Raw genomic sequence first — 18045 nt, 5'->3', positions numbered from 1 at the left:
AGAAGAGACCGATATGCAAAAAAAGAAAACGATTCTTTTATACGAGCGCGTCAGCGGGCCCCGACTTTCATGAGACGATTAATGTGTGTTCTGTTACCTTTGATTCCCTCTGTACTGCATGGACTATGGTGGGATATGTTAAATCCTGACTCTGATAATACAGTGATGGAGTTAGACTTTGCATCGATGTAGGTTTTCCACTTAAAGATGAGTGACTACTGCTCTGATGTATCCATTCTATTTTTATTTATGTATGAATGTATATATATATATATATGATGGCATCTGGTTTTTGCTAATATTGTGTTTGTTATTGTTCCTCTATAATATAATACAAAATATTGTGGGAAGAAAAACATGTGCAAGTAATTTCATCCTATGTTTGTTCGTAAGGATTAGCAGCCAGTGTTGCAGAGGTCTTTTGTGGTGCTGCCACTGAGTTGAGGTTGGAAGGTCCTTCAGTGGCCAATAGACAGCATGGCGACTGGAAATTCCCATGACTGATGGACAGCGGGGCCATTTGCAGCCCTGTTGCCCCTCCAGGGCCACTCTGACCGTGCCATCCTTGGTAAAAGACACTTGTGAAGTTGATCCCCCTGACGGCTGTTTATGTTTTAGCTGCTCTGACGACTTTCAGCTTATCATTATCCAGGTCTCAGTTATACATTGTGTTTAAAGGTAACTGCTACAGTCAGCAGGTCTGGGATATGGACTGTTAGTCTGAAGATTGTTGTACTTAGTAATTTGCAGAAACCCAGAGAGACCAAGTCTGTTGTTACTGCAGGGCCTGTACTGACCTGGCAGAAGGACTGTCTCGGTACTCTGCGAATCTGTGCTGATTCAGTGTTTCTTCTGGCTGGAAGTGCCCCCCAAAGGAGAAGCTTTAAAATGCCATATTGACTTGTCTTGGCTGGTATTACTATTTATCTTTTTGAAGAAAGGTGCTGAGCAAGAGTAGCTTTTGTATGGTGATTGTACGTTCAGCCGTTTTTTTTCGGGGGGTGGGGTGCTGTATATGTCGAGGGACCTGCATCCACCCATCCACCTGTCCTATTTAGGGTCATGGGGGGTCTGGTGCCTATCTTAGAGGCTACAGGTGCAAGGCAGGGATCCTGAAACAGTAATCTGCATCCCATATCTCAGGCTTCTCCAGAGAAGGGTGAGGCCACATTGGCAATGCAACTGCAATGTGTCACATCATGCTTACTTGGCTAGCAGAGGGATGCATTCAACTCACACCACAGGTCTGAATGCTAGCAGGAAAGTGGTTTACCCAGAGGAAACCCTCACAAACACAGCGTGGACACCAGCACTCACACAGAGAACTCAAACCCACTGGACCTCCGTATGTACCTAAGTCTGCTCAATCTTTAAAAAAAAAAAACTTCTGCCTGAGGTCAATCTTCTGCAAGGAAAGCATTGTCATAGCAACCACAGCCGACCAACCAAAGTGTCACGTTTATTTAGAGCAGTATTTTACACAGGCAGCAGTGAGGAACATTTATGACCACAAACGCACTGTTGAACCTGGTCACATACTTGCCTGGTAACCCAATCTAACACCACAGAAACAGACATCCCTGAGGAGGAGGAGAAGGAGAAACAAGTGAGGAGCGAACGCACGGGGGCGTTATGAAGCACGACATCCAGCATGGTCATACGACGGGGTACAGCGCATAGCTGGAGATGCCACAGGCGTTTTCTCTCCTCCTGGACATCCGCATGTAGCCACCCTCACCCCAGCCAGCTCCCCAACTGGAGAGATAAGGAGAGATAAATAAGTCACATCGGCCTCTGCAATCACTGGGACATTTCCTTTGAGAAGTGGACTCCGATTCCTAAAATTCCTCGCCAGAGGATTCTGATCTTGCTAAGAAATTCCTCCAGCTAAACAGACACTAAAGTAGGATCTAGAAATGAAGCCTGTGAAGTAACCCCCCCAGCCCCCACCCCAGTGGTAGTTCTGTGGTGTTGGGCAGTGCTTCAAAATGGCTGACCTGTTTTTGATGATCCAATAGTCATTTTTCCCTTCTCTACCGTAGCCCACAAGTAGTACGGCATGATTCAGGTTCTCAGGTCTGCAATCCGGCTCGTTGTAGATTCCTGGAAACATACACTTTAATATTAAATATGTATTGGTCCAAATGCACAGTGGAGAATTTGTAGAAGGCAAAGGGGGTCTTGCTAGGCTAATGGCTAGGCTACGATTAGGCTACTGTCCCACCATTCATCATAGCCAATGGAAGAGCTCACCAGAGCTGTAGAACAGGAAGCTGGGGTGGTCTGCATCCACGGCAACCGTGATGGGACCAATGGCGACCAAGGCATTGGCCAAGGCCTCGTCGTCACCAGCAGGAATGAACCGATAGTCCCTGATCCGGGCGACAATCATGTTGCTATCATAGTAGCAATGCTGGTTATCCTGATAAACATGGAGAAAAAAATATTGAAAATGTGCACTGATTCTAATTTGAAGCTTTGTTTATTAGATAAGCCTTTCCCAAAGCACTGTGCAGCTGAACATTTTAGATAGAGCTAAGCATTAGAATTCTGTTACAGATGGATGCTTTTAAAATCATTTTAGTGATTTAAAAAATGCTATAAAACAAGTCTAAGGATAATCCCTTAAAGCAGCCTGTACTTGATTCCCTTAAAGACGCAGTGCATACCACCGCAGAGTAGGGGTAAGAGTTCTCTGGCGGAAGCCCGTTGTTCACCACGTAGTCGTAAGCATTGGCCATCCAGGCCCCGCTGCAGCCATACGTGCCATAGGACCGCGAGCAGTCCATCAGGTGCTGCTCGCTTAGGGACACCAGGCGTCCTGTCGTCTTATACATTTGTCCCTCAATGGCTCCTGTAGTGCTGAAGGCCCAGCATGAGCCACAGAAGCCCTGAGAGGTGTAGAGCACATGACCTTTAAGCTCCTATGGGGGTCCTCAGTCAATGCTTCCAGAAATGTCATTGTGATTAAAGGAATTAGCGCGTTGCTAATTTGTGGCAACTATGGCGTGTCATATGAGTAGGTACAGAGGAAATGCGTCAACTCGAGTGACCCCAGCTTAGGGCACCTTACCTGATCCTTCACAGGCGTGACATAGCCTAAGGTCCGGTAGTCGATGTCATTGAACTTCTTCTTCTTAGCAGCGGCTCGGAGCTTTGCGGCCGACACGGTCTTGCCTGGCTTCACCGTCCACCTGTCTACCATGGTCCCCTGCAGCTGTCTGTATTCCTGCTGGGTCTGAACGTCACGGTTGGGGTCAGTTAAGAAACAGCGGTGCTCTGCATTGTGATTTAACAAAGAGTGTGACTCACCAGCGCCCCGTACTTATTCATGGCCATCAGGAAAGAGCTGGATCCCCTGTAGAAGTTCTCATTGTTGACCTTGATCATCTCCAAGTTCTCCTCCCAGATGTATTTTCTCTGTTCCTCATTGCTCTAAACATAAAATGTTAATTATTTATAATATTTATCATATAGTCCAAGGACAATAAAAAATGTTTCACACATATAATGTCACATACACAGTTAGTTACACCTTGAACAGTGTGTAGTGGAAGGGGAATTATAATTAACTTAACCTTGATATTTGTGAATTAATTTTGAAATATTTACATAAAGTATATGTTAAATAGTTATCAAAATATATTTATAAACTGCTCTTAAATGAGTGTAAAATGTTATTCACATCTTTATTTGCTTTGCACAAGATGCTAATGCAGATAGTCCCCTCTTGAACTTGAGATGCCAACCTTCATGGTCGACGTCTTTATCTTCTACACTACTCACGAGCTTCAGCCATCATGTCTGACACACTTCACCTTCTCACTGTAGGAGACGCCAAAGTCCCCCTTCCACCTGACCCACAGGGTCTCCATGTCCTCTTCTGAGCAGAGCACGGGCTGGTGGTGGAGCAGAAGTGAGAGCAGCGCAGCCCTCAGGAGAAGCCTCACTAGGCGGAACACCGTCATTCCCTGTGGAGGGGCTTGTATACCTGTGGGACACCATCATTTTGAGTGGCCCCTGATCTTGCTGTTCTGTGCTGTTTTCCTGAACACACATGGTCTCCCTGCATGACTTACATTTACTCAAAACCCCCCATGAACTTATCGTTTCTTCCTTAACCCTAAAATTTCCTGAGGCATAGCTTCCATTCCATATGCAATGGATGATGTTACTTTTCACCAATGTCACCTGTGTGTCATTAGTGTATCTCGTTATAGCTATCAGGCGACACACTGAAATCATTCAGAAGCCGAATGACAAATTGTGGCAGCCCGTTCGTTGTATTCTCACCTGCCAGAGAGCCAGATATCTTCCTGGGGCGATGTCAGCTTTCAGAAGGCCCTGCTTGCCCACTGATGTCACTCAGCTAGCAGACTGATAATGACACACCCCTCAGCCATCTTTTATTCCCCCAGTCAGTGGGTGTGATTTTCCGTGGCCCCCGTCCAAATCTCACGAGGCCAATCGCCAGCCCAACTGGGAGGCGGAAAACAACAACGAAGAACCAAAAAATAATGATACGGGTTGAGTTACTGTTGCTGTTCAGACATAGAAATGCTCCATTTCTTCCGTAGAAGAGTACAATTTGTGACATAAACTGAAGTAAACAGGTTCCAATCATTTTCCAGGTCCGCAGTTTCCAAGAACAGCTCAGCTTGAGAAACAGAAATACCACAAAGTCCATTCTACTGTAAAATTGTTCTTATCTTCAATGGGAATTTTATGGTTTAATATCCATGTTTAATTAGCAGATGCTTTTATCCAAATCAACATACCATTAAGAATGAAGGATCAGCCAGTCCCTAAAGCAACTGGAGGTTAAGAACCCAACAGTGAAATCACTGTGCTGAGCCTGGGATTTGAACAGGCAACCTATCAATCACAGGCTCAGTGTCACATACCACCCTCTTAGACCTATTTTCATAGTGCATTCATCTTAATCTAAAAATCCATTGCATTTTAGCCATTGACAAAAATACTTGTCACCTGATTCATTCAATTCTCACCCAAAGTAAAAGAATGTAAAGACACTTATCAATAAATCCAAACACTGAAGGTATTGGGTGTACAGCACACATATAATATCCATCCAGTGCTATAGACCAATCACTGCTGTACCCATAAAAACCCTTCAGTCTGAACTGATCCATTTATGGACTGTTTTCCATGCAGGTTCCTCAGGGTCTTACAATTTGGTTTGCCATAATGACAGGTAGCAAGAAGCACTGTAATCAGAACTGCAGAAGGACACAGACCTGTCAGGAAAAACACACATCGCATTTCTGTCCTGTCGCAGTCCTGCAGTAGCTTTAGCCCTTCCACACACACTCACCATAATGCAGCTGGATCATTCTGAAAAATGACAGTGTGTGCCGAGATAAGCGCTGCTCTTAGTAAGCAGTGGTAGCACCAGGGATGGGGACACCCAGCTGTTAAGGTCTTACTTGTTATTGTTATTGAATGATGTAATCCCTGGATTCTCAGTGGCTAGCTGTGTTTACTACGGTATATCCGGAAGAATAGTAGACATAAACAAGCTTAGCTACTGCAAGGCCTCTCCAAACGCATATTTCACATACATTTAACCAAATATTACTGCACCATGGATCTATGTTCACTAAATGAAGCTGCTTCTACATTTGAGTTGATTTTATTTAGATTGCATTTTATGACTTGAATAAGACTGGTAATACTGGAGTCCCATTCGAGGTTCCTCCCGTCTTGTTCCCTGTGTGTTCTGGGATAAGATACTGGCTCACTATGAATCTGTAAGGGAGGGATGGACATCAATGGTTTCACTCTCTGTGCTTTCAGCATTGAAGCAATTAATTCGCACATGCTATTCTGTTCTCCATCGTGCACTTGTGCATACAGTACACCAGGGTGTTCTCACACTCAGTATGGAATATTCAGCAAGCCAATGTCCATAGTGCTATCCCATGTGTGCAGTTACACAGCTAACGACATTGTACGCTACATGCCAGCGTTTTAGCAGGAGCTGCGGGCTCTGGGTTGGAAACTGAGGTCTCTTTGCTGAAACAGCTGGGAATTATGGGTATGACTGTACTCTGCGAACCTGATAATGCTCTACTGATACAGAACTGTACAGACAGGAAATGTCTTTCAGTTCTGATCCATTACCGATTGGATATACCTATGCACATCACGGCGTACTGGCTGTGTGTGATTATGAGAAAAGTGATCTAACATTCATCCTGTACCTGGAATAACAACTTGGATATTACTGCGAACTACACATTATAGGTCCCCAGCGCTGATCCGACGCTTTACGTTAGGGAGCAAACACTCATTATACGTAAGTGCTGACGCTTTGCTTTCCATTAGGCACAAACGTACACGGACTCGCGCATCATGTAGAGAAGAGAGCAGTAACTAAACTCTACCCAGTTTTATATTATCATATAAATTATGATGTTATGAATTCCTTTTATTCGGTTTGACACATTCAGGTAAAAAGAACGGGCATTTAATAAACCTGAATTCCTGCAAGCACATCGTGTTAAATATAATGTAAATGATTCTTATGCAACTAATGTTAAAGCCCTTTAAATTTTACTTTTTTATTTTTTTCTATGCTGTTTTATCTGGCATTTCCGCCAGCAATAACAATAAGACAATAATAAAACGGCTATTCCACCGTAAAAGAACATCAATAAAACTGTAACAGGGCGATAATAAAACGGTAATAAGATTATTGCGTCACTAGAGCAGGCGCGGGGACCGTGCACGCGCCGGAACGCCGTGAGCTCGAGACTACGACGCGCGTGTCAGCGCTTGCTGCTGCAGCACTGCAGTGGCTTCTGGTTGCATGGCTCCGCGTCCCCTTCTCAGTCCGGACAGTAGCGCCGGCTTCACGGCTGTAAACTGAGATGAGTCACGAATGAGACCTGCAAGATGTCTTTCAAGGTAAACGCCACTTTCGGTTTACATTCTTTTTCTAATGCCCTCCTAGGTAAGTTTCGAATTATTTGGACGTGACGGCATAACGCATGGATGTTCACATTATCATTATGGTCGCAATCGGTGCTTTAATATTATGCAAAAATGTGTGTACTACAGGGACAGTGCAGGGTGGGGTATTGGTGCGCGGTGCACTCCGGCGGAAGGAAAATATATTGCCTGACCTTCAGTTATGGGATGAAATAATGCGAGAGTCTGGCGTTGATGTACCGCTGATGAGCTAAGAGGCTTCAGAAGAACTGCTCATATAAATTAATCATTTGTAAGCTGAATTTAGCTCGTAACATCTAAAGACGTGAAATCTGGAAGGAATCAGGGAAGCCTGAAGGTTCTGCCAAACGTAGAGGGAGACTAACATAGGGCTGTTAACTCACATACCTGAGAAATACATAGACAGACTTAGTTACATATAATTACAGTACCGAGTGTCTCTGTCAGTTGTACTCAGAGTACTTGTCACAGAACAGAGCTGCCATGACTGAAAGTTGCTTTAATTTGGGTTGTCTGAGATTGTCCCATGATTATATTGCACAGGTCTGTAAGTTAATCTGTAAATTAATCTTAAACGAGTTACTGGTTACTGTTATGTCTTGCAGAAGGAAACCCCACTGGCCAATGCGGTGTTCTGGGCAGCGAGGAAGGGGAACCTGGCATTGCTGCAGCTGCTGCTGAACAGTGGCCGAGTGGACGCCGACTGCAAAGACAGTGTAGGGACGCCGGCCCCGAGAGATACTCCCGAGAGATAAGACAGGGCGCGTGTGAGTGAGCGTGCGTTTGCTTCACAGTGTTCCATCGTGTGTGCACTTGTGCATGCATCCATATGTGTATGCATGTGCATGTCTGCGTGTGTCCGTCTGTGCATATGTGTTTTTGGACGTATGAAATAGGGCACTTTAGTTTTAAGGACGGTATTCAGCGGAAAGCAGACAGTGATGTTTTCTGAACAATTGTGTAGTTTAACTATAATAGTAAAACACTGCCATGAAAAACAGCTATACGTCCCCAAAAATCATATAGTTTCCTTTAATTTATTGACCTTTTCCTACAGAAAAACATCATTTAAAAGACCGGCTCTATAATTCAGTTTATTGGAAACAGTAAAGGACAATATGTTTTTATTTGTTTAATCTGTAAAAGTGTTTTAAAGCCATCAAAAACATCTTTCTTCCCTGAATCTTCGAATGTGTTTGTACTGTGTTTCTCAAAGCAACACAAGTGTCCTTACAATTGCCAAATTCAGACTGAGATATTATTGGTATTTTCTGAATAGGGTTGCAAAGTATTGTCCATGTGTAATTTGAGAGATAACCAAAGATCTACTGGGAGTAATGGGAAGAAATAGCACTGACCAGTAAAAAGGTCGATAGAGCATTACCAAAAAACATTTTTTGTCATAGGTACCACCATCAAAAATTCAGGAATTGAGCATATTGAATATTACAGGCATTTTATATATTTACACTTGAATTACAGTAAAAATGAAGAAAAAAAACATTGAAATGTAATAGAAACAGTTAAGAATTTAGCTTGCTAGCTAAATATTAGGACATTTTGCTTTGTATAATGTGTTTTAAAGAGCCAGGTGTGTGTGTGTGTGTCTTGAAGTCGCCAAGAGAAAGATGACATGCAGATGTCAGTTAATCGTGATGTCATTTCCTTTCCAGTATGGCACCACTGCTCTGATGGTTGCCTCCTACAGTGGCCACTACGACTGTGTGAAAGAGCTGATCATGCAAGGGGCTGATATCAACTTACAAAGAGAGGTACGGTTTGCCCTGGGGGATGGGGGGGGATGTTTTTGCTAGGGGCCATAGGCAGCCTACCGGTTACTACACTAAGTCCTTGTCTGTGAGCTAACAGCTTAAAGTCTCTGTTATGGGACCGTTTCGTTAAACCTTGCATTTGTGATGGAGGAGCTTGGTGAGATTTCCATGCACTGGCAAACAGGAAGCAAGAAAGTATCTGAGCTAGATGGAGTTTAACTGTGCTAAACTACTCGGGTTCCTGAAAGCACAGGGTCATCAACTCACGGTAGGCTTTGTACCCTAATTTCCCTTCCCTTGTCATCATCCTCTGATGGAATTCCTCATGTCTTCCAGGTTAGACAAAATGTCAAACTGTAATCAGATCCTGACATCGGTTAGAGCTCAAGCTAAGCGAAAAAGGCCTCTGAGGCTGTTTTAATTTTACGCCATGAGCGTGGTAATGCCATTAGTGTTTGACCTTTTCAGAAAAACTCTCAAGCCTCGCGTTATCTGGGCAGTTCATGGAGGACAGATAGACATATTTATGTCAGAAAGCTGAGAGACTCTGAATCTTCTCACATGATGCTGAAAGTGGGTTCCATGTCTTTATAATCCTGTTTTACTCTCTTCCGTTCATTTATAAAAATTCAAAAGACTTAAGAAGCTTCGGTCAAGGGTAAAGTGAACCACATTTAGAGCAGAATAATCTTGAGTAGTACTATGACAGTGTATGGGACTTGACCCCACATCCTTCTAAGTCACAAGACCATGTTCTTAACCATGACGCCACCTGGCTGACAGCAGAGGAACGTGCTTATTGTGTGGTGTCTTTTTCAGTCGGGTGCCACAGCTCTGTTCTTGGCCTCGCAGCAGGGCCACAACGACATTGTGAAGCTTCTCTTTGAGTTCGGGGCCTCCACCGAATTCAAAACCAAGGTACCTTGTTAGCGGCGGTTGGGGGGGGGGGGGGGGGGGGGGTGCCTCAGAAATGCATGTAGTAGAGAAAAAATATGTTACAGAGGGGAGGGGGCATTTTTTTCCTGACACTGTCAGCAGTTCAGGTAGCAGCTCCATCTTCAGCGATGGCCTTTAAACTCACCAGGGCGCCGTGAATCTGGCTTGGTGAGCCGCAGTGTTTCCCTGCATCAATGTGTCTCTGCAGGATGGCGGCACAGCACTTTCAGCTGCATGCCAGCACGGGCGATCCAGTGTGGTGGAGACGCTGCTGAGAAACGGAGCTGGCATGCACGACCAGCTAAATGTGAGAGCCAACCCCTCCTCCACCTCCCCTCCTCCACACTTCCACTCCACCCCATGCCGTAACCCCGCCTCCACTCCACCCCATGCCGTAACCCCGCCTCCACTCCGCCCCATGCCGTAACCCCGCCTCCACTCCACCCCATGCCGTAACCCTGCCTCCACCCCACCCTGTGCCGTAACCCCGCCTCTGCTCTGCCCCATGCCGTAACCCCGCCTCCACTCCGCCCCATGCCGTAACCCCGCCTCCACTCCGCCCCATGCCGTAACCCCGCCTCCACTCCACCCCATGCCGTAACCCTGCCTCCACCCCACCCTGTGCCGTAACCCCGCCTCTGCTCTGCCCCATGCCGTAACCCCGCCTCCACTCCGCCCCATGCCGTAACCCCGCCTCCACTCCGCCCCATGCCGTAACCCCGCCTCCACTCCACCCCATGCCGTAACCCTGCCTCCACCCCACCCTGTGCCGTAACCCCGCCTCTGCTCTGCCCCATGCCGTAACCCCGCCTCCACTCCGCCCCATGCCGTAACCCCGCCTCCACTCCGCCCCATGCCGTAACCCCGCCTCCACTCTGCCCCATGCCATAACCCCGCCTCCACTCTGTCCCATGCCATAACCCCGCCTCCACTCCGCCCCATGCCGTAACCCCGCCTCCACTCCGCCCCATGCCGTAACCCCGCCTCCACCCCACCCTGTGCTGTAACCCCGCCTCTGCTCTGCCCCATGCCATAACCCCGCCTCCACTCTGCCCCATGCCATAACCCCGCCTCCACTCTGTCCCATGCCATAACCCCGCCTCCACTCCGCCCCATGCCGTAACCCCGCCTCCACTCTGTCCCATGCCATAACCCCGCCTCCACTCCGCCCCATGCCGTAACCCCGCCTCCACTCTGTCCCTTGCCATAACCCCGCCTCCACTCTGTCCCATGCCATAACCCCGCCTCCACTCTGCCCCATGCCATAACCCCGCCTCCACTCTGTCCCTTGCCATAACCCCGCCTCCACTCTGCCCCATGCCATAAAACCCCGCCTCCACTCCGCCCCATGCCGTAACCCCCCCTCCACTCCACCTCATGCCGTAACCCCGCCTCCACTCCGTCCCTTGCCGTAACCCCGCCTCCACTCCACCCCATGTCATAACCCCACCTCCACCCCACCCTGTACGTGTTGTAACCCTGTCTCCACCTCTCTGAATGCTGTCTTTCCTCCTTTGATGGTTTATCCCTGAAACAAATGAGTAACACCAGAGGACACAAGTTACATTTTTAAGGTGACAAAGGGACAAATGTGTCAGCAGAAAGGGCTGGCCCACAGTAGTGGATGTTGGCCTGTTTTGGAACCATATTGTTGTTTCTAAAAATTGTTATACAATAAATGAACTACAGTGATGGATTACAAGGCATTATTTGTAATTATGTTTGTAGTTATAAATACAGAAATGCTGCAGTCTGTGAAAAATGTGACTTGTGAAAATACCTCTATGAAATGCATTACAAAAGACAGCTGAATCTGCATCACCGTGTACCTGCTATACGCAGGCGGCCTTGCATTGCATGCAGGTCACCGCGTGATGTCTTTCTCTGATGCCTAACATGGCCCCACCTCTGTTCCTTACTAAGGATGGAGCCACACCCCTTTTCCTTGCTGCCCAGGAAGGTCACTTGACAGTCATACGGCAGCTGCTGTCCTCGGGGGCCAAGGTGAACCACCCGCGAGAGGTACGAGGCACCGGCACATCAGGGCAGGAGGTCACCTCCCACCCTGACCCCTTCAGGCAAATCAGCGTAGCAATATTAAATGTAGACCTCCTTCTACAGGCAGTCACAAAAAGTCTGAATGTCTTCTTAATTAATTAGCGAACACTTGTATTTGGTCACTTTTGTATTTTACAGTTTTATAAATAGATCTGTTTTACATGTTTAACCCTCTGGGGTCGACGGCATTGTGGGCGATGCCGCATATCTTTCTCGTGCACAGTGGTACCTCGGTATATGTCTGCTTTGGAATAAGTCCAACTTGGTATACGTCCTGTTTGGATGCGAAAAATTTTGCTTGGTATACGATCTTTGTTTGGAATACGACTCGTGTGCTGGAACTTGTGTGGGTCAAAATGAGTCACGACACCACGCACTACCCTTGTTTACCTCTCTCGAGACAAAGTCACGACTGCCCACGAGCGTCAGTATGCCAGTTGCTAAAATTCAGTGAACAACCCGCGCTATAACTCTCTTTTCATTAATTTAATCTAATTGCTTTTGTATTTATGTATTTTAGTATTAAGCAGTGTTTAAATTATTTTATACAACCCCAAATGTCACGCCCCGCCCGTCCTTTCCTTCCGTGTGCCACGCCCCCTCATCTACCTCGTGTGGAATCCCCGTGTTTACCAGCTATTTCTTGTTGCTCTCATTAGTCCAATGTATTTAAGTCTGCGTTAGGTATGTTTTCTCCAGTCCGGTCGTTAACATCTAACGTCCGTTTTATGGTATATAGTGTTTTGTTTATGGTGTATTGTTTTCTTATTAAAATCCTTCGTTCACCCGATATCCCGGCTCTTGTGCTACTGTGTGGGAACGGATTAGTCATTTTCCCTTTATTTCTTATGGGAAAAAATTGACTGGTATATGTACTGTTTGGTATAAGTCCAAGGATCTGGAACGGATTAAGGACGTATACCAAGGTACCACTGTATTTCAAGAAATAATTTATTTGCCATGAATTAAGTTTATGATATTGAAAGATGTGATCATGCCCCAGTCAGTGAACCTACCCCTAGACCCCAGAGGGTTAACCTCAGTGTTATATCCAGGGCCGGCCCACGGCATAAGCGACTTGTCTAATTAGGGCCCAGCATGCACCAGGGAGCCCCCCATCTGATCAGCCTGTGGTGTGTGTGTGTGTGTGTGTGTTAAAGCAAGGGCCCATAATTCAGATTTTGCTTGGGGCCCCAAACAACAGCTTTCCTATGCTTCAGTTCCACACTCTTGCCACCCACCATTCCCCCCTCCACTAATTTACAGGATGGTACGACCCCACTCTGGATGGCTGCCCAGATGGGGCACAGCGAGGTGGTGAAGGTGCTTCTCTTGCGGGGGGCAGAACGTGACGCAGATCGAAAAGTAAGGTCCGCGCCCCCACCTCGCACCTCTTGCAGTGACCGTGTGCGGTCCGTGCCCTATTATGATGTGTTTTAATTGAGGCCCAAATGTTATGTGGTTGCATCTTCTCAATGGCCAATATTTATAAATGTTATATAACCCTTTGACATTAGATATTACTGTAACCTTATAGTCCTGCATCACATATATCATGTATGTAGTACCTGTCAAAAGTCTGGACACACCTGCTTTTAATGCTTTTAATTTGTCTCTATTTTAACTTTTATTCACCTCGTAGTAATAGGAGTCGAGGCAGTGAAGTAATACATATCAAATACTGCGATGACCAAGGGAAGTGTTCTCAAATTTCTCAGATTTTAGATTCTTCAAAATAGCCGCCTTTTGCTTCCATGACAGCATTGCAGACCCTTGGCATTCTGCCCACCAACTTCCAGATGTAGCCACCCCTGGAATGCTTCTCCAACAGTCCCGAGGGAGTTTCCGCACGTTCTGGGTACGAGGTGGCTACCTCGCTTTTACTCTTCCATCAAACTCATCCCAAACCTGCTCTGTAGGGTTTAGATCGAGGGATTGTGGGGGCCAGTTCATCTGTAACAGCACTACATCTCTTTCCTTGTTCACAATATAATACAATACTTACATAACCTTGAGGTTTGCTTAGGGTTGTTATCTTGTTGAAAAACAAATGATTGTCAGTCGGTGTTTCCAGACTTTTGACTAGTACTGTATGATACATATATTCATTGCCTGTTTTCTATTCCAGTGGTTCTCAACTGGTTTAACCTCAGGAACCACATTTTTCCTTAGTCATTATGTCATGACCCAAATTTTTTAAATTTGAACCAAATTCATTTCCCAAAAAAAGTACAGTACAGTAAGTAGAGCACCAGGCACTGCTTCATGCTCTGTTAAAAAACAAAGTGTAGAAATTTTTTAGTCACACACTCCGTGACCCAATGAAAATGGTCCTGCAACTGACATTTGGGTCACAGCCCCCCTCCCCCCCCAGCTGAGAAACGGAGTTCTATACTTTACTAAATTATCCCTCTGTTATATATTGCTGCAGAACTCTGTCCATATTTTCCATCTTTTCCTATTGTAAGCATTCTGGGTTCTTGAAAAGATTAAGATAAAGATCAAAGCTTGATTTTATTGATCCCAGCGGTACATTCCGGTGCATACAGTATGAAGTATGCTGTGAACAGACAAACATACATATAGTGCAGAACAGACAAAGTGCAAAAAACAAACATGGTGCAGGCAAAATTTTAAAAAAGTACATGGTACACAAGTAGAATATCCTGAAAACAGAATATTGCAGTATTATAGACATAACTGTATATTGAGATAATTATGATATTAAATTAGTCATGGTAATCCTGCAGAGCCCACAAAGTCCCAAAAAATTATATCTTGTGCTCTCATTATAATATAGACGCTCCTCAGATTATGATAGTCTGTGTTACAATATTTCAAATTTGCGGTGGGTATGATTAATCAATAAATTCACTTCATTATAAAACAGACTTTATGTTAATGATTTTGCCCAGCTGTAGGCTAATGTAAGTTTTCTAAGAAAGTTTAAGGAAGACTAGGCTAGGCTATGGTGTTTGTTAGGTTAGGTGTACTGTATTAAAATGCATTTTTCTGCAGGATTATTATTATTAGCAGTATTAATAGTAGTTGCTCCATACCACCCGAATAGTGCTCCAGCACTTACCTGGAATATAATCTAACGCCCCGGCGCATTCCCCCTTCCGACAGGACGGCACCACGGCCCTGTTCAAAGCAGCCTTTAAAGGACACAATAGCGTGGTCGAGGAGCTCCTCAAGTTCTCCCCCTCGCTCGGCCTGCTCAAGGTGAACAGTCCTTAAGATATTAGCCATGATTGTCCTGCTATGTTCCTTGTTAATCTCCATAACCCAGCAGGTGGACTTGAATGTATATCTTTCTGTTTGTTATATGGTGCTGTTCTTTGAACCAGAGTCAGAGCTGAATTCACATTATCTCCTATAACCATGGTGTCCATCCGTTTTTGTGCCCCATACAGAACGGGTCGACGGCGCTCCATGCCGCGGTCATGGGTGGAAACTTGCGGGCCGTGGTGCTTCTCCTGCGCGCCAATGCCGACCCCACTTTAACAAACAAGGTACGTCCAAGCCTGAAAGGGCCGGTGTTCCAGACGATCTGAGGCTTGCTGCAACCCTATGGTGTTAATTCAGACAGAAGCCATCGATCAAACCTGATGTGGTCCAGAATGCAGCACATCATTTCTGAGCAGTGCTTAGGCCTATAACAAATATGTCCTGTAACAGCGACTTGCGGAGGAAATGGGTCATCGCTGTCTCCAGGCATGGAATATAAACATTATAGGGGCTTGTGGCCCCATGACTGCTCATCAGGAAGGATGTTAATTAATGATGCCAGAATATGAAAATGAAATACAAAGGTCTCGGGCTCTCCTCCCCCTCATTGGTTTCTCCTCCTCCTCTTTGGTTTCTCCTCCTCCTCTTTGGTTTCTCCTCCCCCTCATTGGTTTCTCCTCCCCCTCTTTGGTTTCTCCTCCCCCTCATTGGTTTCTTCTCCCCCTCTTTGGTTTCTCCTCCCCCTCATTGGTTTCTCCTCCTCCTCTTTGGTTTCTCCTCCCCCTCTTTGGTTTCTCCTCCCCCTCTTTGGTTTCTCCTCCCCCTCTTTGGTTTCTCCTTCTCCTCTTTGGTTTCGTTCTTTCCATGCAGGAATGCACACTCTTCATCGCTGTCCTATTAACTCCGTTTACTCAAATTTTCTGTCGTTCCATCACTGCCTATCCTAGTTCATGCCAGGGGTGTAGTTAGAGATGAATGTATGGGGGGGGAGTCTTTACTAGGGGGGGCCGATGGCAAACATGCATAATATGAAAAGCTATTCATGACTTAAGCCAATAAATATACATATGTGTGTGTGTGTGTGTATATAAATATATATATATATACATACATATAATTATTTTTATTTTTTTTGTTGGCTAAAGCTAAAGCCCCCTTAATAAAAGGCCTGACGACGCTCCTGGTTCATGCTAATATATTTACCATCCTTTGTGAAAATATGTTTCCAAATATATTCAAGTAATGTTAATGCTGTCGCAGCCTAGTTAATAAACTGTACTGAGTTATAAATAAATGACAATATAATCTTACAGTCAAATAAACAACTAAGAGCCTGAATCCTGACCAGCTGAGTTGATTAGAGTAAGATTATTACTATTTTATTTTGCAGAACAAGGAGCTTCCAGCAGACGTGACTAAAAATGAGCGCATCCTGAGATTGCTGCGGACTCGCATGGTGGACGGGGGTAGTTGATGGTCGACCCTCCCCCCCCACCCCCCCCGGAATGATGCAGGAAACATGGAAGAACAAGGATAAACCTCAGCCATATATCATGGTGCTTGCTTTCTGTTGCAGCTTGGGAAGCCATGGATATTAATCACAATATATGCAAAAAGAAGACTATATTTCATTTATAGCACAGAGCTCTTTGCGGTTAGAATATTGTCCTTAATCTTGCTCCTTCCATGTGTATCTCCTAACTCTTAATTTTTTTTCTTTTAATATTCTTAATTTGTTTTCTTAATAATTGTTTTTTTCTGGTGCTTTGTATTTGTAAATATTTTGCAAAATCTTATTTCTGCATTTATAATAAATGTGAAACTACATTTATGGACTAAAATAAGTCAGGTATATGTGTAAGTTGTTACCCCATGTTTATGAAACAATATTTAACTATGCGTCTTAAAATGGACATTTGTACCGTGATCTAAAATAACGAGAACAAATGCACGCCAAACACAGCAACCGTAATACTGTGTATTAAAACGGTTTTATTGTGGAATTTCTTTGAACCACTACAGCCATGGGTCCAGACCACTCCCAGTTTGGGTCTCTGAGTTTGACCACATATACGGCTTTGTTTGCCACAACCAAAGGCAACTTTTAAATGAATTTAGAATTAATTCACATCCCATTATTAAAAACATTTACAGAGCCTTTCCCAATATAGTTTCCCCAAAGGGGTTAACAAACAATCAAACCCTAGTGGCGGTTAAAGGCATACCAGGTAAGACTAAATCTTATTTAAGATTGTAATTCTGTATTTAAAGAACAATGCCAGTGCTCTGAGTAAATCTTTCAAACACTGGTCTTTAATTCACTCCCCTTTGAACCTAAGCTGCCGTCCACTTGCACTTTGTCGCGGCGGGATCAGAATAGTACTGCAATGGTACTGCAGAAGGATCGCACAGGAGCCCAGCTCCTCAACTGCCAGTCATGGGTGTGTCACTGACCAAGACCGCCTCTGAAATGGATAGGATTTATGGCAGAAGACATTTTGTCATAAGGCAGTGTACTGAAATGAGAGTGAGATCAGGTCTTTCCGAATGGAAGAGTCATCAGATTTTTGCGTGCCGTAGACGGAAGTGACATTTATAGGTCTGCTGTGGACACGGAAGAGTCCTCCTTCTTGTCAAGCCATCATTCCCATTATCTGAAGGCTCCAAAATAAAAAATTAATGATAACTGAATAATTTCGGCTTTTTTGCTAAATTGAGGTTGACGTGTGGTAGGATCGGGGCGTCCTTTAAATTGATCGTTCCTTAACCAGCACCCATGGCTGCGAGCAGAAATCTACAGGTAAGTTGATTACCAGGAAAACCCGACATCTTCTTCCTTGTTGGGCGTATGTTTAAAAAGCCGTGTTCTATTGCTGTATAACATACGTACTTCAGTCAGAAACTCAAAAGGCGTCAATTCCAACAATCGAGATACACTGCTCAAAAAAATTAAAGGAACGCATATTCATCAGAGTCAGGGACGGATTATGGGTTGTGTGGGCCCCTGGGCAAAACGTTCGCGAGGGCCCCCCACCACCACCACTGCAAGGAAAACCCCCCGGACACCACCATC

At 45.1% G+C, this 18045-nt stretch overlaps 2 protein-coding genes across 11 annotated transcripts; one reads left to right on the top strand and one right to left on the bottom strand.

The window, feature by feature from the left end:
* Positions 1 to 1655: 1655 nt before the first annotated feature.
* On the bottom strand, positions 1656 to 4385 carry cts12 (cathepsin 12). Its single transcript, XM_023826775.2, has 8 exons — positions 4294 to 4385; positions 3819 to 3991; positions 3313 to 3435; positions 3074 to 3238; positions 2670 to 2891; positions 2254 to 2422; positions 1998 to 2103; positions 1656 to 1755 (listed from the first exon to the last, which is right to left on the bottom strand). Exons 2-8 carry the CDS (start codon positions 3966 to 3968, stop codon positions 1656 to 1658), a joined length of 1035 nt encoding a protein of 344 aa, XP_023682543.2. The 5' UTR covers positions 3969 to 3991; positions 4294 to 4385.
* Positions 4386 to 6348: 1963 nt separating this feature from the next.
* On the top strand, positions 6349 to 16799 carry ankrd29 (ankyrin repeat domain 29). Of its 10 annotated transcripts, none has more exons than XM_072713325.1 (13): positions 6349 to 6473; positions 6731 to 6930; positions 7581 to 7691; positions 8649 to 8747; positions 9216 to 9320; positions 9567 to 9665; positions 9892 to 9990; positions 11607 to 11705; positions 13008 to 13106; positions 13503 to 13606; positions 14871 to 14966; positions 15158 to 15256; positions 16363 to 16799. In XM_072713325.1, exons 2-12 carry the CDS (start codon positions 6919 to 6921, stop codon positions 15246 to 15248), a joined length of 1014 nt encoding a protein of 337 aa, XP_072569426.1. In that variant the 5' UTR covers positions 6349 to 6473; positions 6731 to 6918; the 3' UTR covers positions 15249 to 15256; positions 16363 to 16799. The 10 variants fall into 10 exon arrangements, 8 of the variants coding, with proteins under 8 accessions (XP_072569426.1, XP_072569424.1, XP_072569435.1 ...); XM_072713323.1 differs by having other exon boundaries at positions 13008 to 13111; positions 13503 to 13599; XR_011992139.1 differs by lacking the exon at positions 16363 to 16799 and having other exon boundaries at positions 13503 to 13599.
* The last annotated feature ends 1246 nt before the right edge of the window (positions 16800 to 18045 follow it).

The sequence above is a fragment of the Paramormyrops kingsleyae genome, chromosome 1 (assembly GCF_048594095.1).
Source record: "Paramormyrops kingsleyae isolate MSU_618 chromosome 1, PKINGS_0.4, whole genome shotgun sequence".
NCBI lineage: Eukaryota > Metazoa > Chordata > Actinopteri > Osteoglossiformes > Mormyridae > Paramormyrops > Paramormyrops kingsleyae.
The sequence above is the reverse complement of the archived record's forward strand: the minus strand, read 5'-3'. Positions and strand labels throughout refer to the sequence as shown.

What these genes read in the sequence shown, in the direction of transcription:
- cts12 (XM_023826775.2), bottom strand. Translation starts at nt 3,968, where the DNA reads ATGACGGTGTTCCGCCTAGTGAGGCTTCTCCTGAGGGCTGCGCTGCTC. An exon ending in GCGTCTCCTACAGTGAGAAG is followed by an intron (nt 3,436 to 3,818) that starts GTGAAGTGTGTC and finishes TTTTATGTTTAG; the next exon opens with AGCAATGAGGAACAGAGAAA. An exon ending in CTTACCCCTACTCTGCGGTG is followed by an intron (nt 2,423 to 2,669) that starts GTATGCACTGCG and finishes CATGTTTATCAG; the next exon opens with GATAACCAGCATTGCTACTA.
- ankrd29 (XM_072713323.1), top strand. An exon ending in ACGCCGACTGCAAAGACAGT is followed by an intron (nt 7,692 to 8,648) that starts GTAGGGACGCCG and finishes TTTCCTTTCCAG; the next exon opens with TATGGCACCACTGCTCTGAT. An exon ending in GACGCAGATCGAAAAGTAAG is followed by an intron (nt 13,112 to 13,502) that starts GTCCGCGCCCCC and finishes CTTCCATGACAG; the next exon opens with CATTGCAGACCCTTGGCATT.